The sequence below is a fragment of the Callospermophilus lateralis genome, chromosome 6, assembly GCF_048772815.1.
Source record: "Callospermophilus lateralis isolate mCalLat2 chromosome 6, mCalLat2.hap1, whole genome shotgun sequence".
NCBI lineage: Eukaryota > Metazoa > Chordata > Mammalia > Rodentia > Sciuridae > Callospermophilus > Callospermophilus lateralis.
The window spans coordinates 31,906,629-31,930,402 of NC_135310.1; the positions used below are offsets into that span (position 1 = coordinate 31,906,629).

Here is a 23,774-nt window from a genome sequence, read left to right on the forward strand (position 1 = left end):
TCTTTGTAGTTCACCTTCCTTGATTATCAATGAGGCTGAGCATCCACTGATACACTGGTTAGCCAATCACATTCCCTTTGCTATGAATTGTTTGTTTATATGTTTTGCTCACCTTTTCTGGTGAGTTGGTCATTTCTCTTAATCAATTTGTAGAATTGGACACGAATGCCTGGTTTGCTATGTGTCTCATACACTTTGGGGCTTGCATATTCATTTCCATGGCACATCTGGGAAGACGTGAGCTGCTGCTGCAGCCCTGGTTTTGGGGTGGAGAGAGAGTTTTTCAGAGAGAAAGGCAGCCAAAATGGAAAACACAAAGTAAAACAAAAACAAAACAACAACAGCAAAAAACCAGACCTGATGAGCAATGGAAAGAGGGTGTGTGTCTTTACTCACCTCCGTGGGGATGAGAGCAGTGAGTTAAGAGCGCATGATTTGAAGACCAGCGTTCCATGGTTCACTCCTTGCTAACTATGTGACCTATCGTCTCTTCCTCTCTGAAGAAGCTCAGTTTCCTTGTCTAAAAGACGACAAATAATGATATTAATTCATGTCATGGAGGATTATTGTGTGGAATAAGTGAGGAAAATCCTGAAAAGGACTTGCTTTATGTTTTGGCACTTAATGAGCAACGAACCATTTATCCTGTGAATCTAATAAAATCATACACACAGATGCCTTTGAATGATTTTAAGGGCAATGATCATGCAAGTTGATGTTAGTATGTTAGCTTTAGTTGGTGTGTTATCCATTTCTCATCATGGGCTGGAAGTCTGTGGGGTATTTGAGAGTTGTCTTAGTTTGGAAGCTGGAATGTTCTCTGAGGGTGTCAGGTCTCCTCCCACTTTCCTGATTGGCCAATGTGGATATTGGGACTGGAAAAGGAGAGAACAGCTCAGCACTGGGGGCAAAGTTGGGGACAACTCAGGGAACAATTGTGAAGGGAAAGGCAGCAGCACTTCTTCTCCGTTCTGGAAGATGGAACTTTTGATGCTGGAAAACTTCATAGATGGGAAATTCTTACCTTGTCACTCCTATATAGATTCTTATGATCCATCCACAGGAGAAGTGTACTGCAAAGTGCCAGATAGTGGAAAAGAAGAGGTGAGTCTGTTCGCTTAGAGAAAATAGAAATGTATTTAATGAATTGGCAAATTATGAATTACTTCATTTTCTAAAAGAGAAGGAGGTTGGAGGAAAGTATAGAATTGTGAGGCAGAAGGAAGACATTAAGGTTTCTCTTGTAATAGGACATGTCTGAGACTCAAGCAAATTTCAGGTTACTACATTCAGAATAAAGTGATTTTTCTAGCCAACCTAACAACTCTGTGTTCAGTTGTTATTTTTTTATTTTTATTTTTTGTAATTTTCAGACTTATGGGCTTATGATATGAAGTGTACTGTAGCAACTGTTATTAAAATGCATCTTTTCTCTACCAAGTGTTACCTAAATTTATGAGCAAATCTGAGGATTTCCAAAAAAAAAGTGTCAGTTCACTAAAATAGAGCAGCAACATTAATTATTCCTCATATCTTCAAATAACTAGGATAATTCAATAATTTGAATAATGAAACTCAAAATCAAATTCTCATATACATTTGGAGTTAGATTTAGCATTTTAAAAGTATTTGACTTTTTATTTAAAAAAAAATCTTTTAAACTCTAACTTAGTGATATATAGACTGATATTCTTTCCCTTCACTCCCCCTTTTTTCCTTCCTCCCTTCCTTTACTCCCTCTTTCTTTTCTTTTGCTGATGAATTGATTTTACTTTGGGAAATTTATAAAATATCTGAGACATGTTTTCAGTTACTGCACTGAGAATGTAAATATGTCTGGGGTGGTAAACATGACTGGTGGATGTTTAGTCTTTTAATGCATAATATATTATAATTACTTTTTAAGACACAAAACCTAGATTATTTAAAATATAATTATGACCTTCATCTATAAAAATAGGTTGTATGCAGATTTCTTTGAAGAACTCAGTTATTTTTTTTTCTGTGAAAATTTCAAGTCTGTCTTGCATTAACAAAACCTTTAGACTTGTGGATTAATGTTGGCAAGTATTGGCTAATTTGTTGGTTAAACTATAATCTGCAATTTTGTTTGTTTTAAAGAACCCAAGATAGCTGTGGGAAATCCAGTCTTGTCTTTTCCACTTCTTCTTGTTTTACAGTGTTTTCCAAAAATGAAGTTTAAAATGACAAATATGCCAAATTCAGGTTGAATATTTTCTGCAGCTTATGGTTCGTACCTTTTCAGAAAATAGACCAAAACTGAAAATAGTAGCTGCTACTACAGTAATAAATATTTTTTATTTCCATGAATGAAACTCACAAGTTAAGTATTCTATCTGATCCCGTAAATCCCATTTTATTTTTCTGGCTTAAAAAAAAAAAAAAAAGATCACTGTATAAATTACATGATAAATTTCTCCAAATAGTTGCTCACAGCAAATCCTGCCAGTGCTTAGGGGTTCCTCAGTCAGCTTTAGTTATGTGCTTTGCCTTCACCAAGCTGCCTTACCAGGATTGTCCCAAGGAGCGAGTTGTAACAACCTAGAAATTAGTTATCTGTTATCGTCCTTATGTTCAGAGGACAGAGTGCCGACATTTTGGTGTCTGGTGCCTAGGTCAATGGGTGTGTGCTGGTGTGCATGTTCAGACACACACATACGTACACCATTTGTGTTATGGCATTTCAGACGGAAGCACAGAGCAGAGTCAAACTGCCTAGGTGCAAACACCATTCCATGGCTTGCTGCCTGTGACCTTGACTTACAGCTGAGCCTCTTTGTGCCTCAGTCTCCCCATTTATGAAATGGGGATAGTAATGATTCCTCCTTCGTAGTGTTGTTCTGAGGATGAGATGGACTAATCCACATAAAACCCTCAGTGCTTGGCCCTTTCTAAGTATTAGCTTACAGTAATATTTTATATATATATATTATATATTATATATAGTAGATTAATATGCCGTCTATATTGTACAAACATAAATCAGGTGACATAAGACAATTTAGAAAACATGAGTGGACTTGAATTTTCTAAATGTTACATATCAGAATTGTACATGATCCACTGTAGGAATGGAGCCCCTCTGGTTGGCTGGCAGTAGATTCTCCATGACTGCAGATCGAGGTGAAGGTCACCAAAAAGTCCACCTCCCTTCCTTCATCCTGCCTGCAGGTCCACATTAGAGATTCGGTTTTGGGGGTGAGGCTGCCATCCTCAGACAAATTTCTGCTGACGATGAGAATCTTAATCTTCAGTGGTTGTCGTTGTGCTAGGGATGGAACCCAGGGCCGCACACATGCTAGATGGACACTCAACCACTGAGCTAAACCCCAATCCTCTTAATAATCTCATGCCTTACTTCAGCTCCCATGAGGGAACAAGGGACACGTTGGTGGGGTTCTTCATGAGGGGGCTAGATCAGGAGTCTGGATGGTCAGATCACATGACCCAAGAAAGGCACTCCTGACTGTCTGAAGCCTGTGAAGAAGGATTCTGAGGCTGAGCTGGGCCCAGTGGTGGGAGAAAGGTGTAAGTGACTGTTTATCATGCACAAGCAGAGGAGAGCGGTGACACCTGGTCTACAGATTTGCCATGTCTGGAAGAGGCATTGATTAGACATTCCCTGAATGGGAAGAAAGGCAGAAGCAGGAAAGCACTCCAGATTCATTTTGCCTGAGTCACATTTTGGTCATGAGTTGGCCCTGCCCATACCTCCTCATGTTGCTTCTCTGGGGATGTAGCTTCAAAACGAGAGATCTAAGATTTCTGTTCAACCCCAGATCCCCTCCTTTCCAACAGAGACCCACCCCTTCCATTGCACAATGGGCTTTGGGCAGGGCCAGTGGTTACGCCATAGCAAGTCAGCTTCTGGTTTTGGGAACCAAAAAGATCTGTATTTGTATCCTGATATGCATTTATTAGCTGTGTCACTTCTGGCAAGTTAAATGAGCTTTCTGTGCCTCACTTCCTCATCTGTAAAATGGGCATAAAATACTCAGGATAAAGAGGCTAACTGAAATAATTGGTATATTTAGTCATATTCCTTTAGTTATAAAATTATTCAATAAATCACTAACATAGGATTAGTCATTCCAAGGGCCAATGACATTCCAAGGATAGGATTTCATACAAAACTTTAGTTTTATACAATGTTAGAGATGGATTAAGAGCTTTAGAGATTCCATACATCTAAAGTAGGCTTCCCCTCCTATTCAATATTCAAAAAGATCTGTTCTTTGGAAAATGATTGACATTGCATATCTGTTGAGATTTGAACAGCTTCTTTCTGATTAGCTGACTGCCGCATTCTAGCTCCCTTGGTTGAGATGGAGGGTTTTGCTTTGTTTTTGTGGTGTCTGTTTGCTGGTGGCATAAACACCTGTGTCGCCCACATGTGGTAGCCCAGCACTGGGACATGTTGGATAAAAGGGAGCCATGAGTTCTGGATTCCTCTAGTCCCTCAGGAGCAACAGCTTTAAGCTGACCTTCCTCCCTCTTCTGTTTGTTTTTCAAAGATCGAGGCTGCAGTGGAGGCGGCCAGAAAGGCCTTTCCCAGCTGGTCATCCCGCAGCCCCCAGGAGCGCTCCCAGGTCCTGAACCGGCTGGCAGACTTGCTGGAGCAGTCCCTTGAGGAGTTGGCCCAGGCAGAATCTAAAGACCAAGGTGAGAGCCATTTCTAACAGAGCTGTGGTTTGAGTGTAGAGGTCTTGTACTAAATGCTTATAAGAACAGCAATATATTACCCAATATTGACCATTAGTACCCTTCTTCCAGTTTATGAGGTGGTCTCTTGACACTTAAATGTAATTGATGGAATTCTTGACTCTTTGTCATTATTCATATCGACCCTCCTGTGGTGCCAGGCAGGTGCTTTCTTACAGCAATGGCAGAGGTGGAGGCAAAAACCATCCAAGGCTGTGGAAAGTCATGGCTTCCAGCTAGCATGCTCCTGCCCCATTCACAGCAGTCATGAGACTGAACCCAAGGTCAAGGGGCAAAGAATTATACTCTGTTCCTTTGATGGAACAAAATACAAAGATCCACAGCAAAGGGCATGGATATGGGGATAGGTGAGGAACTAGGGCTGATCACTCAATCTTCCTCCCATTCTGAGTAGAGAGTTTCAAAGCAAAGATCATTTGAAGAGCAGTGCCACAGTCAAGTTATGTAGAAAGTGCTCTGATCTTATCAGTCATTAGTCCACTCCTAACACAATCTCCCAATTTTTCTCCTTCCTTGAATAAATGTTTGTAAATTTCTGTAACACTGTCTATTAGGAAGAGCCAAAAACTTTTAAAAAAATGTATGCATGCCATAAATCAACATAGAGTTAGGAAGCAGCCTGGGGGCAAGCCCTTGGAAAGAAAATGTTTGCTCTCCACCTTTCTAGGTGGCAGTTTCTTTGCCTCACTGGAGGGCACTCAGGGGCAATCCAGGTAAGCTCATGCTTCTCCTTCCACTCCATCCAGGAATGGGGACATGTGACAGGTGAGCAAGTGTCACACAGCATCCATGGCTGGGATGTTCCTGCTAATCCTTCCGATTACCACCATGTGTTAGGAGGACATTTAATATAACTCACGTGTTTGTGTGTGATGTGCAAACACAGCTATCTCAATACCCATTATTTCAACCCCTTCACAGCACTTACAAAGCCTGGTGATTTGGACTGGCAAGAGCTTGTGTGGGTGAAGTGGTTGCATCTGACAAATTCACAATGAGAGCTACAAAATGTTCAGTCCACAAGGCAAAGATGATCTGACTCAACTCTGCCCCTGCCCCTGCTGATACTATAACCTCATACCTAATAATTTCACAGTTTTACCCAACCATGGTCAAGGAATGCCTCCCCAGGGCTGGAAGGAACTGTGACTAGTCCAGTGTGAATTCAGATATAGTGTGGTGGCAGTTGATGGACACCTCTGTCCATGTCTACTCACTCCACATAGAACACACTTGGAAGTGCTTTCTTCCCTACAGGGAAAACCCTGACGATGGCAAGAACTATAGACATTCCCCGGTCTGTGCAGAACTTCCGGTTCTTCGCTTCCTCCATCCTGCACCATACTACAGAGAGCACACAGATGGATCACCTGGGCTGTCTGCACTACACAGTGCGGACTCCAGTGGGAATCGGTAGGTGCTGGTGGAAAAAGCATATGTCATGATCATGCACAGAGGTGCTCAGAAAATTCTGTAGAATTAATCTCAAGGAATGGACTAAGGAAAAGGAAGGAGCCAATTTCTCCCTTTTTACCGAAAAATTGTTGACCTCAAAAATCTATTTCTAATTTATTCTCTTGGTGTCAAATTCCCTACAAATTCCTGGAACATTATTTTTGAAAATTGCAATTTTGGAAAAGAATGATGCTAGGAGTAAGTTCATATGCCAGGATTTATTTTATTTTTTTGCCACCAATAATTGAACAACAACAACCAACCAACCAACCCAAAGAGTGCAGTGGTTTTGACTCAAGAATTCTGTGTGCTTCAGTATCTTCTCCGAAAACCTGGGAGAGTAGTTTATCCTTACATATGTTTTAATAACATATACGAATTAAATAAATCAGAGGTATAGGATACGTAGAATAATGACTACACCTATGAATTTATTTAATTAATAATCGTTGGCTGAGAATGCTGTACTTCCTCCACTCAGTTCTTTGCCTCCTGTTCTTTGAAGAAACATCTAAATGTCTGCAATGACTAGACATACCCACTAGATGGCAATGTTTCCCCTGAAAAGAAACCATATTTTACTAGTTAACATTTTATGAATATAAAAGAAAAGAAAATGAGACATTTTATTGTTTTGATTCTTCGAAATTTTTGGAAATCACATTTTTTAAGGCATTATGGAGAGCCCTAACTGCTTCCTAAGAAGAATGCTAAAGTATTTTGCTGAAACAATATTTTGTTATCCCCCAAAGAACAGATTTTTTTCTCCCGCTGGGAAATTTAATACTGTAAAATACACATTTACTTTCATAACACAGGTTTTAGAGCCGAGTTTAAAATGAAGTGAATCCATTTCCTGTCATGATAGAGGCTTTATATTTGTCGAATGTTGTGGTTAAGAACCTGGATAGTTTCAGAATACTGCATGGAGACACTCTCTAGAAGTTGGTATGTTACTTATTCAGGAAATCTATTGGGTCAGGATACAGGTGAGAATCCAGAGAGAATTTTTATTTAAGAATATTCAAAACAGCTTAGATGGTTTTCATGATCTATGCATGAAAGTTGATTGGCTTTACTGACAGGAGGGGCCCTACCAGAACCATCTAGAACCATTTTATTCCTACTTTACAAATAATTCTAAGAAAACTTGAGGTATTATGTGTCAATCCACAACATATTGGAAACAGAGGTGAATAAACTTGTTAAAATAAATAGCAGCTGAACAGCTTAGTAATGAGAAGGGAGAAATTTTTAAGAAAAGTAAAGCCCAGTTTATAAATCTCAAAATGCATTACATTCTGCAACTGTTAAGCAGTAGATTGGTGACAGCCTTGTGGCCTTGGGGCTTACACTGTTGTTTATAATTATAATTGTGAGCCATCAAGAAATGGGAAAACTGTTTTGAAAGGCACAATTGCGTGTAATAAGTTTTAGATGATTTACTTGAAGTTACCTATAAATAAGCCAAGTCTAGAGTTTTTAAGAGTAAATAAGTTTCATGCAGCATGAAGGAGTTCTCAGTAACCTTATCCGGCCAACTTGCCACTGAAGGGCATATCACCATAGAAGTGCTTCTGCTCTTGTCCTTTAGCGGGTCTGATTAGTCCTTGGAATTTGCCCCTCTACTTGCTGACCTGGAAGATAGCTCCGGCCATCGCTGCTGGGAACACTGTGATAGCAAAGCCCAGTGAGCTAACTTCAGTGACTGCGTGGATGTTGTGCAAGTTCCTGAATAAAGCAGGTAAATAGGTGTTGGGGGGCAAATTTAGGAGAGGTGCAGAGTTGTATTACATACAGATCTTCCACTTGGCAAGAATACCCAGTCCAAAGACATCTATGGGATTTGTCTCCCTGATCCTTTTCTGAGAAATCCTCTTTATCCACAGCAGGGCATTCTCACACTGTTCCCTCTATTCAACTGCTACTGCAGAATAGACCCACCTCACAGGGTGGTGTCTTGCAGTGCAAGAAGCATAAAACAGTAAACAGTATCGCAAACTTAAAGAGTCCTGATCTAATCAAAGACATCCGCTCTCTGTAGAGTATCTTCAATGGTCAATTTAAATCTTAGGTTTAAGCCACAAGTTAATCTTGGTGAAAAGGAGAAGATTGCTAGGTATTCCTATAAGTTGTACACAATACCTCATAGACACAGCCATTTCCAAAGGATTTGAATATAAATCCTTTGGCTTTCCTTGATTTGGGATCAATACTCAGAAGGTGAGAGGCCGTAGCCTATCAGGGTCGCACATTTGCTCCTTGTGTTAGTCAGTTTTTCATTAGTGTGATTCAAATACCTGTCAGGAACAATTTAGAGCAAGAAAGAATTGGGCTTACAGTTTCAGAGACTGACTCCATTGCTCTAGGCCAGAGGCGAGACAGAACATCATGGCGGAAGGGTGTGGTGAAGGAAAGCTTCTCAGTTTATATCAGCCTGGAAGGAGAGAGGGAGGGACAGTGTGCATGTGTGAGAGGCCAGGGACAAGATATAATTCCTCAGAGTTTACCCGCTGTGACCTACTCTTCCAGCCATGCTCCACCTGCCTAGAGTTACTACCCAGGAATCTATTCAAATTCTTCATCCATTTGATGGATTATTATCAAATGGATTAATCCATTGATGAGATTATAACTCTTATAATCATTTATTTCTCAACATTCTTGCATTGCCCAATATATGAAGTTTTAGGAGCCATTAAAGATCCAACCATAATATTTTACCCTGACCCTCCAAATCTTATGCTCACTCACAGTACAAACTGTATTCACTCCTTGCCTTCTTTCTGCTAATAGTTTAATAGCTACATTCAGAGTGCAGTCCTGGATTTGTTCTAGGTACAACTCCACACAGACAGCCTGACACTGAACTGGGGTTTGGAGGTCACAGGCAGGAAGCCCTACAGGTAACCTGTGAGAAGGCCCCTTGCTATTAGGTCTCTGGGCTCATGTCCACCACAGTCAGGGTGGAATGATGTCTGGGAGCTGGGGACAGACTTCCATCCTTCTGGGTATGTCAGCTTCTGCGGTGTCACTGACTTACAGCACACAGAAAAGGTACCGCTGGGCTCTCCCATATTTATAGAATGGGCAGTGGGTACAAGCCTATCCTCTCTTCCTCTGGATATCTTTGCTCTTGCAACAAAGACATACACATTAGGGTCCAGTGAAATTTAGTCATTTCTCTAGGATTCTAATGATAGGTTAATACTGAACCTGTTTAGATCAGGGCACTGGGCCTAGTATTGCTAGGCCCTAGTATTGCTACAGAGGAATGAGGTCTCCCAACCCAGGTCTTTGGGGTAATATCTATGGAAGCCCTGGTCCTCTGGGGGGAATATGTGACTCTAATGTACCTACCTCTCCAATGTCCCAGAATGTATCAATCTTTCCTTACAAAAGTGACCACCGTTCTAATCCCATCCTTTGCAAAACTGAGTCTTTGGTAAATGCAAACTTATGGGATATTTCTTCTCAGCTGGTGACTGCAGGTTCCTAGAAGGGTTCAGGATCAGCTTTCTGTTGCTATAACAAATACCTGAGATAAATCATCCTAAAAAGAAGAAAGGTTTATTTTGGCTCACAGTTTTGGAGCTTCATAGTCAGTTGGCTCCATTGCTTTTGGGCCTGTGATGAGATGGTACATTATGGTGGAAGAAACAGCTCACCTCATGGTAAGCAGGAGGTCCCCATATTCCCTTCTAGGGCACTCCCACAGTGACCTAACTTATTCCCACCAGCCCTGCCTCTTAAAAGTTACACCACCTCCCAGCAGTACCACAGACTGGAGCCCAACCCTTCAACATAGGGGCCTTTGGGGACATTCCTAATCCAAACTGTGGCAGGGACTTCACTCTCCTTTGATCTCATGGAGGAGGGGATGTGACGCCCTGTTTTCCTGCGCACTCTCCTGAAAACACACATCTTGATCTATGATGCGTCTTCTTTCCTCACCACTTTCCCCAGAACCCGGTCTGCACGAGAGCTTTCCATTTCCATCTATTTCCCCAGCTTGGATCTTGCTTGTGAACAAACAGTCCTGTAAAGCCAAGGCAGCTCTTCTCCTTCCCCGCTGGGCTATCTTTGCCAAGTTTTCCTCCCCTGAAAAATACAGAGAGGTGCTGCTCAAATCTCACCTTTCTGAAGCCCTTGGTTTCTCCACTGGGATTTGGAGGACGTGTGAATCACAGCCAGGAAATCCTACTGTAGAGAATGCAGGAGGAACTTTTAAGAGTGTGAGAGGGGAAGTGCAAACGAACTGCTAACATATTCTGTATTTTAAAGAGCTAACTCCTCTAGTCCCTGGTGTAGAACTATAAGTAAGTACCTCTTTGGGAGTCTGGAATATTCTTTTTTTTTTTTTTTTTGGTGGTACCAAATGTTTGCCCTCATTCCTGGAGAGTCTCCTGGGGTTTGTGGTCTTTTCCACTGTTCTTCTTGCCCCTAGCTCTATTTAAATTTTAAATACTTCTCCCTCCCATGCACATGTTGAGAGGGTTCATTCTTGTCTGTTCCTGGGTTCCCAACTTGCCTGCTAGCCACCTCACCTGATTTTTGCTGAATATCTGTTTGCCAATTTAACCAACTGCTTTCCTTCTCTTAGAATCGGAATCTCAAATGCCAAATGTCTTCTTTGATATAATGAGAGCAACTAAGAGCAGAGCAGGGAGGAAGAGCAGGAGGAAAAGATTAACATTAAACAGAGACATGAGGTGGGAGGGAAAGGGAGAGAAAAGGGAAATTGCATGGAAATAGAAGGAGACCCTCATTGTTATACAAAATTACATATAAGAGGTTGTGAGGGAAATGGGAAAAAAAAAGGAGAGAAATGAATTACAGTAGATGGGGTAGAGAGAGAAGATGGGAGGGGAGGGGAGGGGGATAGTAGAGGATAGGAAAGGCAGCAGAATACAACAGTTACTAATATGGCATTATGTAAAAATGTGGATGTGTAACCGATGTGATTCTGCAATCTGTATTTGGGGTAAAAATGGGAGTTCATGACCCACTTGAATCCAATGTATGAAATATGATATGTCAAGAGCTTTGTAATGTTTTGAACAACCAATAAAAAAAAATAAAATAAAATTTAAAAATAAAATAAAATAAAATCAGATAATTCAAAAAAAAAAAAAAGAATCGGAATCTCTTAAGGGTCAACAGGCAAATATCTGTAAAAAATTTCAGAATGTCTGGATCAAATGGCAAAATAGTCCTGAGAAATCACGGCCAGCAGATACCTCTTTACATCTGAACATGGGTGCCACAGAAGCAGAATCGAAGGTTAACATTGCTTGTGGAAGGCAATTGGGCTGCCGAAATGAGCTCACTCTCCTGTGGTGAGAAACCTGTGGTGTTCCTGTGTTCCTCCCACCCTCTGTTAAATGCTGTTGCACGCAGGAGAAGTGATTCAAGTCATTTTTTCTTTCAGGATGTATTAACAGTCCCCCTTCCTCTCCCGCTCCCCGATCCAGCCACACACAGGCCCCATATTGGATGGAGAGGCCTGACCCCATCTAGGAAATGAGGGAAACCTGTCCTTGTTTTCTCCCCATCAGTTGTTCTCCTTCCAGACTCTTTGCCCCAACCTGGCGTCCAGGGGCTTTCACGTGGTGCCAGGCACACCTCTGGTGATGACCTGGGATCCGGAAATGACCTGAGCTAGATTCAACAGATGCACACACTGAGGAGAAGTGGGGGGCTATTAGAAGGGAGGTTCTGACAGATACTCCATGGTACTGAAACTTCTTACCTTAGGGTCTTCTGAAGGCGATCAGGCTTAGGCAGTGGCCCTGTGGGAGAGTGTTCTTCATGATAACTGATCGTCACTGTGGAATTCTTATTTATACATTAAGCGCAGATTCTTGAAGTGTTGGTAGGAATCCCAGAGAGGGTTTCCATTGAGGAGAGAATGCTTTACCTGGGGCTTTATGATGGAGGACTTCTGCCCTTACTATGTTCTCCTAAAGAAATGGATGAAATTCAGCTACCTCCCAACAGACCCTAAGAACTTCGAGACATGATGTGATTGTATGTGAGTTCTCTTCTGCACACACATCTTCCTGTATTCGCAAGCCATTTCTAACTTGGATACTGGACTTTAAGCTTTCATTCACTCATTCATTTATTTAACAATTATTGATTAACCTACTCTGGACAGTTTTGGTATTTACTCTTTATTAAATTTTACTTTGCCTCAATTTTCTCACCTGTAAAGTGAGGATAATAATACCAAGTACCTTATAGGGTTTCTGTGAGTTCTAAAAAGGGTATAGTAGTCCCCCTTTGTCAGTGGAGAATAGGTTCCAAGACCCCCAGTGAATGCCTGAAACTGTGCCTAGTATTGAGATATATATATATATACACACGCACACATACACTAAGTTTTCCCCTATACAGACACATCTTTGATAAAGTTTAATTTACAAATTAGGCACAGAAAGAGATAAATAATAACTAGTAAGAAAAGTAGAACAATTGTAACAACATACTATGATAAAAGGCACATGAGTATGGTCTCTTTCCCTCTTGAAATAGTAACGACAAATGTTAATATTTTCAGAGAGTCACTGTGAGTGGGTTATTGAAACCACAGATAATAAATCCACAGATAAGGGGGTGATTACTATACATCACTAATAACAATGGCTGGCCCACACTAAGCACCCAATTAATTGAGTCCTTATTGGTGTTAGTTCTATGTGATCAACTGGGAATGCAACAAAGAATAGAAACCACATGTCATTTCTGCCCTTCGTGAGCACACCTTCTGGTGGTGGACAGGCATATATAGGTAAATCCAGAAAACACATAACATATACATGTAGATTTAGGACAATAGGATCTGGAGATAGAAAAGATTGGAGCATCTATTTTGGGGTGCTCTTGGTACTTGTAAGTTGGTTTTAGAGTTCAGTGGCTCTATTCATAATCATGGGGCACAGGACATCCAACTCAAACCTCACCCTCCCTGGGAAAATTCCCCTACTTCCCTGGCCAAAGTAGTCAATCTTCTTTGCAGATTTACACATCCCTCTACTTAACATTTTTCCCCTGCATTTTAACTCCTAAATACCACATTGGAGCAGGGCATTGAGCCCCCCACTGGAATTGACCTGCCTGAGAATATATGTGCATCTGGAGTGCTTAAAGTGTAGTCACTACTGTGGGATGAATTACCTAGGATGTGAACCTATGAGCACCAGAGAAATCCCACCTAATGGTTCTATAGGCAGAAGCGACTCTGTAGTCCTTGCTTTGCTATTAAACTGGAGGTAGCCATGAAAGCTCTGAGTGTTGTAAAACCTATCAAGTGCTTCTCCCATTCAAGCTATTGTAAGTTCAAGGAGAGTCTTTGTGTAACCTTAAGTCCTCAACACACAGAGGAGAATGACTATCACTGATACTGTTTCCCATTCAGGTGTTCCACCAGGTGTGGTCAATATTGTGTTTGGAACAGGGCCCAAGGTAGGTGAGGCCCTGGTGACCCACCCAGAGGTGCCCTTGATCTCCTTTACTGGGAGTCAGCCCACAGCTGAGCGGATCACCCAGCTGAGTGCTCCCTTCTGTAAGAAGCTCTCCCTGGAGCTGGGGGGCAAGAATCCTGCCATCATTTTTGAGGATGCCAATCTAGAGGACTGTATTCCAGCAACTGTCAGATCCAGCTTTGCCAACCAGGTATGTGCTCTGGGTATTCCCCACCCCATGGCCCTGTCAACCTGAATCTGTTTTATCATAGTGCAAATCCCAGGAGTGAATGGGTAAATCCAGTCACTTCCATGAAAGGAGGATCAGTACACGGATATTCCAGTGTCTATCAGTTTCTGTTCATTAAGCTCCTACTGTTGTTTATACAACTTTTATCATGTACCACACATGGGCAGAATGATTGAGTTTGCTGTTTCAACCTCCTGCATTTTGTAAGTCACACATTTGCACTATCTCCTCTTGCTGCTCACATGTCCTATTTCTAGTGGACCTTATTCTCCATGCCTCCCAACCCAACCCCGAAAGTATTTTAAATGCATTCACACACTGTTACCATTGCCTATAATGTCATAGAGAGCTTCAGGCCATCTTGCATCTCCCAGAAATTACATAACTAATGTTTTTTCAGGCTCTGTAGTGTTACATTCTTCAAGGTCATGGTACTCCAAAGGATTAAGAATGCTAGATCAAATCAACTGTACAACAGCTTCATGAAGATGGAAGCAGTACCTGTTTCTGTGCAATAGTTTTATATCAATGTCTGCATAGTTCCTGGCAGATATGTGCTATTACTGAATGGTTTGCTCCAAGAGATAGTTTTATTTTAGTAGCGAATAAAGGCTTACACAAAACAGTTAGGACTTCAGAGCAGTAGGATGAGACAGATTTGCATTTTCCTAACTGGAGAAACATTGGATGTTGCATAATCATTTGAACCTCCATTTCTACACCTGTAGAATCATTTGAGCTATAACAATACCTTCTGATAGGATTTTGCAAATGTAAAGTGGAAAACATAATAATAATAATAATAATAATTTTTACTGTTATTATTTTGGTGTCACATGGGATTGAGCCCAGGGTACTGTGCATGCTAGGCAAGCACCCTTCCACTCAGCTACACTCCAACCCTATAGAATATTATTTTAAAAATGATTATAATGGTAATTATTTGATTTACCATAATTCCTAGAGAAAATGGCTAGAAACATAGAGAAATTTGGGATCAATAGAAAAGGCCTTTTTTTTTGATACAACTGATTTAATCATTAAAATCAGAAAATATCAAATGGATAATTGAATTCAGTGTTTTGATGATTTCCAGATAACAAAATAGAGACAAATTCCAAGGATTTAGAGTTGAGGTGAGAAAGGAAGGCACGTTCTCTGTATTAAAGTAAATCTGTACTGAGCCTGGAGGTGTAGACTTCTGGCTGCTCAGTTACTAGAATCATGCGAGGGTTTGAGTGTGCCCAAAGAAACTTCCTCTTGGGGTGTTTTAAAGTTATCAGTGGGAGAAGGATCAGGGCCAGTCCAAAGCAACAAATGGATTTTAGGCACAAATGAAAAAAAAGTAGCTTGATTGTTTCACTTTAGCTAAGTGATGAGTCTCATGGAAGACATACTTTCTTCTTAATTAAACATAATTGGCTTATTGGGGGAAGCATGTCTGTACAAACTTGGGCATATATTTCTTAACTGTAAAATAAGAATGCCAACACATCAGCGTTATTAAGGAACGAGTATTCTTGGCAAATAGCAGAGACTCGATAAATAGTATCATCCATTTTTCATTTCCTCTGAAGTCATCCTCCCAGGGATTTCAGTATTCCCTTGCTTTCCTGGCATTGAGTAACGGGAAACTTGGTAAAACTCTCAAGTCTCTTTATCACACCCTCCTTCCTCATAGGGCACAGGGCACTTGTGCAGATGAACCTGTCTGGTGTTGGTCATTGCCCAAACCAGATAAGCAGATGATTCTGATTTATCCTGTTTGCAGAGAGAATTGGTCATTATTTTGTTTAATTCATTTTGTTTAATTCATATAATAAACCTTTTTACAAATACCAAGGTAATTAGAAGCATTCTGTTTCCTAGGATGAAAATAGTTATTTATGCATCTGTGTCCTATCTTTAAGATATAACCTACAACCTATAACTTCTCCAGTGCATCCATGCCTGTCTCCTACACTTTTAGGGTTCCATACCCCTGTAAGATTCTTAAACTCACTAGATTCCTATCACTTCTCTCCATCTCCATTGGTGGCTTTCTGGTCCAAGCTACCTCCACTCATCTGCACTTTGAAATAGTCTTATAAATCTGCTCTCTGTTTCCACTCTGATTTCCTTCTTTTCTATTTTCTACACAGCTGTCAGAATGATAATTTTAAAATGTAAATCTGACTATATCACTCTTCTGCATAAAACCTTCCATTTTCATGATACTGAGACTAAAATGTAAGCTCCTTATGAGCCCATGAGGGTGCACCACATTGCCTTGTTCACCTCCCATTCCTGCCTCCACTCCCAGCCTCACCCCACATTTCTTCTTGCCCCACTCCCACACCCCCTCCTTCCTGCAGCAGACCTCCATGCTTACTGCTGGAATTCCCTCCTCCAGATCTTTGCTCATCCAGCTCCTTAATGTCAATAAAAAGCTCATTCTCCAAATGTCTCCTCTTTGCATTGCCTTCCAGAATGCCCTTTAGTAAAATAGCTGTCTCCTCCTCCATAAGCTTTTATTCTCCTCCTCTGCCTAATTTTCATTTATTGCTTTGATTACTACCTGAAGCTTTGTTGTGTATTGAAAGTGTTCATTTGTGGTTTTGTCTGTCTTCCTACAAGACTATGTGTTCCACATGGTGGGGACTTGGTCTTGTTCACCACTGGATCCCATTGTCTAGACTAGTGCCTGATACATGACAGGCACTAGAAAGTGATGGGGGATCTACCATGAAGGAGAAGGCCCTCTAGTCTTGTCTTGTTCACATTCTTGACAGGGTGAAATCTGTCTCTGCACCAGCAGGATCTTTGTTCAGAGGAGCATCTATAATGAATTTTTAAAGAGGTTTGTAGAAGCTACCAGAAAGTGGAAAGTCGGTATTCCTTCTGATCCATCAGCCAGCATGGGTGCTTTGATAAGTAAAGCACATTTGGAGAAAGTAAGTACACCTCTGTCATGTTAGTTACAGAAAGTTTTTGGAAGAGAAGCTCAGCACAAGCATCACACACATTGGCCTTAGAGATACTGTAATTACTTCTGGAAAATTATGGGCTATGGGAAGTTGTCTCTGGACATAGGTTCTAGAAACTTTAGATTTGAATATGCAAATGGAGTTCCTTGACTAGAATGGAAGCTCCATGGCCAGGTTTATTCACTGCTGTGTCCTCAAAGCCCAGAAAAATACCTAGAACATAGAAGGCGCATAGTATTAGTTGGGAAAATGATTCAAATTGCACCATATTGTGTGTTTCAGTTATGATATATGTTCCAAAATCAAGTCACCCATTTTCCTTGAATACTTTTAGGTTCTTGGCTTAAACTACCTGGTATTGGGTCCAAAGGTGCACAGGTCCTGGCCATCTTTCCTGCTAGCATGGTTCAGCATCAAGATTCTGAAAAGAAACAAAACACACAAATCAAGCCTCTTTTAAGCCTCTTTTCAAGAAAGTGCATCTGTCATTATCTTGAAGTCACTGGGTTAATTTATTACACACTTTGATTTCCATTGTAGTTAGCTGTACTATATTAATTACCCAGATGTAGTTTCAGAGTATAATCAGTAATGAGACTAGAAATCATTTTTTTTCAAAGCTCAGCTATTGAAGGACATTCTGGCTTATAAATCTTACAAATCACTCACTTCCCATTTATGGACATCTTTCCCCCACAAAAAGAGATAAAATATTCTTTCATATATTTAACTACAAAATACACCAGAGTATGAATTTAACTTTACTTTTTATTAGCTTCATGAACGATGTATTCTCTCTGAGGCTCAAATATAACATCAGCAAATAGGGGTAGTAACAGATAAAGATAGTTGATAGTGTTTTGAGAGAATCAAGTGAGAATGTATGTAAAGTATGAATCGGAGTGTCTGACACTTAGATATTAAATACATTTCTTCCTTCCCCTGTGCATGATGGCTGAATGCCTACATGATGGCTGCCCTAAGGTTTAGCAGCTGAGTGTCAAGAAAACCCTAGGCTTTCTTAGCAATGATCTCATACTGCTTTCTGATGATTAGGAAATATTCTATTGATTTCTGTGAAGCTAAATTCTGAGAATTTGCTAACTATGTTTGTTGCCTGCCCAGGTCAGAGGTTACATCAAGAAGGCTCGTGCTGAAGGGGCCCAAATCCTGTGTGGCGAGGGGGTAGATAGGTTGAGCCTGCCCCCCAGGAACCAGGCGGGCTACTTCATGCTTCCCACGGTGATAACAGACATTAAGGATGAGTCCTGCTGTATGAAGGAAGAGATATTTGGTCCAGTGACGTGTGTTGTCCCTTTTGATAGCGAAGAGGAAGTGATTAGAAGGGCCAACAGTGTCAAATACGGGCTGGCGGCTACGGTATGGTCAGGCCACGTGGGACGCATCCACCGGGTGGCTCAGAAGCTGCAGTCGGGCTTGGTCTGGACCAACTGCTGGCTGATCAGAGAGCTGAACCTACCTTTTGGGGGGATGAAGTATTCTGGGATAGGAAGGGAGGGAGCCAAGGACTCTCATGACTTCTTTACCGAGATCAAAACCATCACAGTTAAGTACTGAACTTCGCCCATGGGGAAGCTGCTGTCGTCACTGCCTTGCAGCCGAGACCCTGCTGTCTAGTGTGATGAAGGAAGTGCAGGTGTCCATCGCAGCACATCCTGACCGCAGGAGGCTCTCTCTAGCTTACCTTGGGAGACTCGTGAGATGCTAACTCTTTTCAATGTGGACTCAGAAGAGAATACTTCTGAATAGGAAGTCACAACAAGGAGGCCACGCGATCATCGTGTCATGTCTTCATAGTATTTTTTTCATCCTCTAGATTGAAATCTTGGAATCCTCAGTGATCAGATATTTTCATTTACAAATATGGAGTAAAAAAATCCGCAAAGCTGAAGAGAAACAACTCAGCATAATTTCCTGCCTTTAAGGGGACTGTGGAGATGTTCTCCTGGTCCATTCTCCACCTGTGTGGCTAAGTGATAACTGGCTACTCCTCATTATGTATGGGGGTGTCGAATGTTTATGCACTTTGTTAGAGGAGGTCTATGTGGTAGGTTGGGCTAAATATATCTGTACAGTGACAAAGAACAATAAAATTGCTACCACTTTTAGAGGAAGCTTGGAACAAGAAGAGAAAACTAATCCATTTCCACTGTCAAGTCTATCAATTGTTAATAAGGCTGATCATTTACTAATCCTAAAAGAAACAATAAAATATTATCAATTTTAGTAAAAAGTATGGCATTCACCTTGACTTGTCCATTATCCCTCCTTATGTCCATCCTCTTAAAACTATTTCTAGTTGCTTATTTTTATGGATCCCCAAATGATTCAAGGAGAAAACTGAGTTTTAGCCATTAAATAGCACACTCAAGGTCATACAAATTGTATGGGGGTAGAGGTGGGCCTGGATCCTCAGACTCTGAAACTAATGATCTCTGGACACCTCCCACCTGTCTTGGGTCCTGCTCCAGAGGGAGCCAATTATTGATGATTCAGGGCACACATCACGCTGGGTCCTTCTCCAAGTCTCCCTCTTGCTTTGCTTCTTCCCTCTTGTCCAGCTCCATTTGGCATGAGTGAGGGACCCGCCACAAGGGCCATGCCACCCAGGACTTCCTGGAGCCCAGTGTCTTCCTCACTGGCAGAAGCAATCTGTTTGCAGTCTGACCCCACAACAGGACAGGAATGTCAAAGGCCCTGGGTTGTGTTACTATCCCCACAAGTCTCAAAGCATAGCACCTGGCACACAGAAGGTACTCAAAACTAATTCCAGGAGGGGAGTAAGGTGTTCCTGGTGCTCTGAGGTATTTGTTGCATTAGTTGTGTCTGGGTGGGGGACTGTGGATACCTGTAGGAGGAAGACTATGCTTTATAACTTTGCTTGGGATTTAGGCATTTTTACTTGTTTACAAGTGCTGAGAAATCAGTCAGCCTATTTAAGATCAAGTGATGGTGTGAATTATACCTGTTCTTAGCTTTTAACTCCCCTCCCTTCTCCTTCCCTCACCACCTCTCTTCTTCTTTTTTTAAAAAACATCTTTATTTTATGTGTTTATTTTTATGTGGTGCTGAGGATCAAACCCAGGGCCTCACACATTCTAGGTAAAGCTACCGCTGAGCCACAACCCCAGCCCACCACCTCTCTTCTTAACCTTGATTACTTTAGTCCAGGACCAACTCTGAACATCAGCAAGAGGAGTTTTAGCAACTTCAGTCTCATCTTTGCTCTTATTTGTGGCCAAAGTCATCCTTATTCCTGAGACTGAAATCACATCTTTTTTTAAAATTTCTTTCTTTCATACATAACAATAATGGAATGCATTATATTCATAATGCATTCCACTATTCACAGCACAATTTTCATAACTCTGTATATGAATTGTAATGCAAAAAAATTCAAATCACATCTTAATTCCATATTCTGGCAGCTGACTCTCCTTGTTCCCTGTGTCTGAATACCTGCCTCCCACCCTGCTTGCTTTCTGCCTGAGAGGTGGCTCTCAGGACCTGAGCCAGCTCTGCTCTCGTCAGTTCTTGTCCTGGCTCTGGATTCAGCCTCTGGAGGGATTGCTTCTTGCTGACATTCTGGTTGCCTTTTTCCTGCCTCTATATCTCTTTGAATTTAGCAGCTCCTGAGATAATCTGGGACCCCCATAAGGACAAAAAAGATGCATTCCTAGGTCTTGGCTCATAGCCTTACAAGCCATTAAAAGGTCCCAACTTATAGTTTGTCGAACAGCAAATGAAATGTGTCTCATTTATTCATCCTCAAAGAGTGTTAACAGCTTTAAAGATCAGGTGCATTGTTAGAGCCAGGCGCCCTCAGCATCACTTTTCCAAAGCTAAAAGGGTAATTCTGTTGAGGAGATCCCAAAATGGCAGATACCCAGGGCCTTTAACTTGCTACCTGTTCTTTCACTTAACTCAGTCTTATCGCAGGGCTGGGATGCTTAAGTTTCAGTGCCCGCTCAGGTTGAAGTGCACATAAAGCCAATTAACAAGCCAAGCCCCAGTCCACCCCTTCAGGTGGTGGTGCTTATTTCTTTTATTCAAGGGAACCCATCTGACACTTCCTTGTCAGAGTGGCGTCTCCCTCCCAAGCTGAGGCCCCAAGTAAAGACTGCCATATGTTAGTATTCACATGACTTAATATCATTTTTATCATCATTAGGTCAAACTTTCCTTTGTCCAACATCACTTCTGGACCCCTGGTCAGTCTAATGTATGTTTGACCAAATGCTATTCCTCTACTCTGACACTACGCCAGCTGACAGTGGTTATAACCATTGCTTATGTTGTTTTCTCTCCCCACTTGAGCATTTCCAGCTTTGTTCCAGTGGGTAAGTTCAGATCCAAGCTTTCCTCCTCTCCCACTTCCCCATACTTTCTGAGGTCCTCACAGCAACTGGTCTGTGTTGCATATGACAGAATCTCATTGGAGTGAATTATCTGTGGCTATGGGGCTGCCACACCTCCATCATGCTGCATTTAGCTCTCATGCTGCATTTAGAACTGACAATGAAAAAAAGGCAGAGAGGGTGATTTACAAGGGGTTATGGTTTATAAATGAGGTTTCATCCAAAAGTTCATCGTGAGACAATGTAAGACTGTTCAGAAGTGAAACAATTAGATTATGAGGAATGTAATCTAATCTGGATTCATCCACTTATATGAATTAACTGGGTGGTAACTAAAGGCAGGCAAGGTATGGCTGGAGGAGGTGGGTCACGGGGAGTGTGCCCTTGGTTTTATATTTTGTCCCTGGTGAGCAGAGCTCTCTTTCTGCTTCCTGGTGGCCATGTCCTGAGCTGCTTTCCTCTGCCACACCCTTCCACCATGATGCTCTGTCTCACCTCGGGCCCAGAGCAATGGAGTCAGCTGATCAGAGACTGAAACTCTGAGTCAAAATAAACTTTCCCTTCTTTTTAAGTTGTTCTTTTAAGGTATTTTGGTCACAGAAAGGAAAAGCTGACTAAAACACAAGGATTGAAATTCTATTTGTAAACTTTTATTTCTAAACTAGGTTATGTGCACATGGGGGTTGACTATATTATTTCATATGTCAGAAACATTTTTATACCTAAAGGGAAAGTAGGAGCACATTGAGAAGCAGGCAAGGGAGATGCTGAGCAGAGTCGGGGGGTGTCTCCTCCTGGTAGAGTCCCGGATGAAGCTCCCATCCTTGATCCTTGGAAGCATGAAGGATGCAGGGCAGGCACTGATGGGGAAGGGACAAGCATATCTGAGGAGCAGAGCTTCTCAGACATTGATAGTGCTTCTGAATCACCAGGGTTTCTGTTAAAATATAGATTCAGTGTTCCTAAGTCTAAGGTGAGGCCTACGGAACTAGGAATATCAAGGAATTAGAAGACACTTTGCAAAATCCCTGGCCCCAGTGCTTCTTTCTCACTTTCCAGGCCTCAGGAGTGGCAGGCTGCAGCATTTGACTCCCCCAAGCCCCCCACCCAGGCAAAGGAAGGGCTCAAGACACCAGAGTGAAACATATTCTGGGAAGGGGTCTACTGTGGTCATTGGCACCAAGTTTGAGCGAGCTCGCTTTCCATGAGACTCAGGAGGGGGGAGAGAAAGGCAACGATCCCTCAGTACCCACCAGGGATGGGTTTCAGGATTCTTCCTGCCTCCAACAGATGCCAAAATCCATGGAGCCCAGCATATTGTAAACACTCTGTAAACAGTTGTTGCACTACATTGTTCAGACAAGAATAAGAGTCTGTGCATGTGTTATGGTTTGGATATGGGACAATAATGCTAGACATGAAAAGACTGGACTGTGGAGCTGTAACTGAACCAGTTCATCTTCGTTTGAATGGCCTAACTTGGTGGTAACTGTAGGCAGACCTGGGAAGGTAGGTCACGGGGAGAGTGCGCTGGAAAAGGTACATCTTCCTGTGGCTTTGTTCCCCAATTTCTATTTCCTAGCTGCCATGAGGTGAGCAGTTTTTCTCTACCATGCCCTTCCACCATACTGAAATAAATAATAAAAGAAAGTGAAACAAATACTAAAAGATAATTTCCCTAAACTAAATAAAAAGATTTTTTAGAGGGAAAATACTCAGAAATATTCTGTTAACACTGTAAAGTTCCGACAGAAAAGCTTGCAGAGTAAATGAATAGGATGCCTATGAAAATAAGCAAAAGATTGTCACCACACTTTTTAAATTCATAATACTGATGCTAGAAAGCAGAGGAGCAAGTCTCCAAAGTTCTCACAAAAAATTTACTTTGAACCTAAATTCTATAGTCAGTCACATGACATGAATGAAGACAAAATAAGATATTTAGTGACCCCGGAAGTTTCTCCCTGTCTGTCCTTCCTGGTGTGACTCGAGCATGCAAGGAAGCGAAGGGAAACATGAGTCCAACGAACAGAAGAACTGCCTGAGGAATGAAATCACATGAAATTTTAAGTTGTTGGATGTGAAAAAGGCCTATAAATGTGTCCCACTCCCCAGAAGATGGGGAAGGGAGTGTTTAGCTGAATGGGAGAGGGAAAATTTTACTTTCATTTATCAGTGGTTATTTTTATTGATTTATTTTTATATTTTAACATATTGTGATCATTTTTGATAAATAATGATATAAATACTTAGACACCTTCTGATTAATACGTTTTCTCAGGAGTGGGAATTGGGAGTTTTTGTTCCCTGTTATTTAAGGCTGTTCCAGCCCTAGCTCTCCAACCCCAGCCTCTTTAAGAGGTCTGATGTCACCTGATGTCTTGGGAGTCCCAGTGCAATTGGAGAGAACACTTCCCTGCAGAGACACCCTCGGAAACCTGCCCAGGGTAGACCAAAGGAGGGCAAATCCCCCTAGTGCCCCAGTGCTGCCGGTCTCTGAGCAGGAGGATCTGGG

General features: G+C 41.6%; 1 protein-coding gene across 1 annotated transcript; it reads left to right on the top strand.

Annotated features, from left to right (window-relative positions):
* The first annotated feature begins 699 nt into the window (after positions 1-699).
* Positions 700-18,548, top strand: Aldh8a1 (aldehyde dehydrogenase 8 family member A1). The gene is made up of 7 exons (XM_076859435.2): positions 700-1,104; positions 4,536-4,683; positions 6,001-6,156; positions 7,793-7,942; positions 13,619-13,875; positions 16,686-16,847; positions 18,006-18,548. The coding sequence occupies exons 1-7, from the start codon at positions 700-702 to the stop codon at positions 18,456-18,458; spliced, it is 1,731 nt and encodes a 576-aa protein (XP_076715550.2). The 3' UTR covers positions 18,459-18,548.
* Positions 18,549-23,774: the final 5,226 nt, after the last annotated feature.

What these genes read in the sequence shown, in the direction of transcription:
- Aldh8a1 (XM_076859435.2), top strand. Translation starts at nt 700, where the DNA reads ATGATCATGCAAGTTGATGTTAGTATGTTAGCTTTAGTTGGTGTGTTA. An exon ending in CAAGTTCCTGAATAAAGCAG is followed by an intron (nt 7,943 to 13,618) that starts GTAAATAGGTGT and finishes TTTCCCATTCAG; the next exon opens with GTGTTCCACCAGGTGTGGTC. An exon ending in GTAAAGCACATTTGGAGAAA is followed by an intron (nt 16,848 to 18,005) that starts GTAAGTACACCT and finishes TTGCCTGCCCAG; the next exon opens with GTCAGAGGTTACATCAAGAA.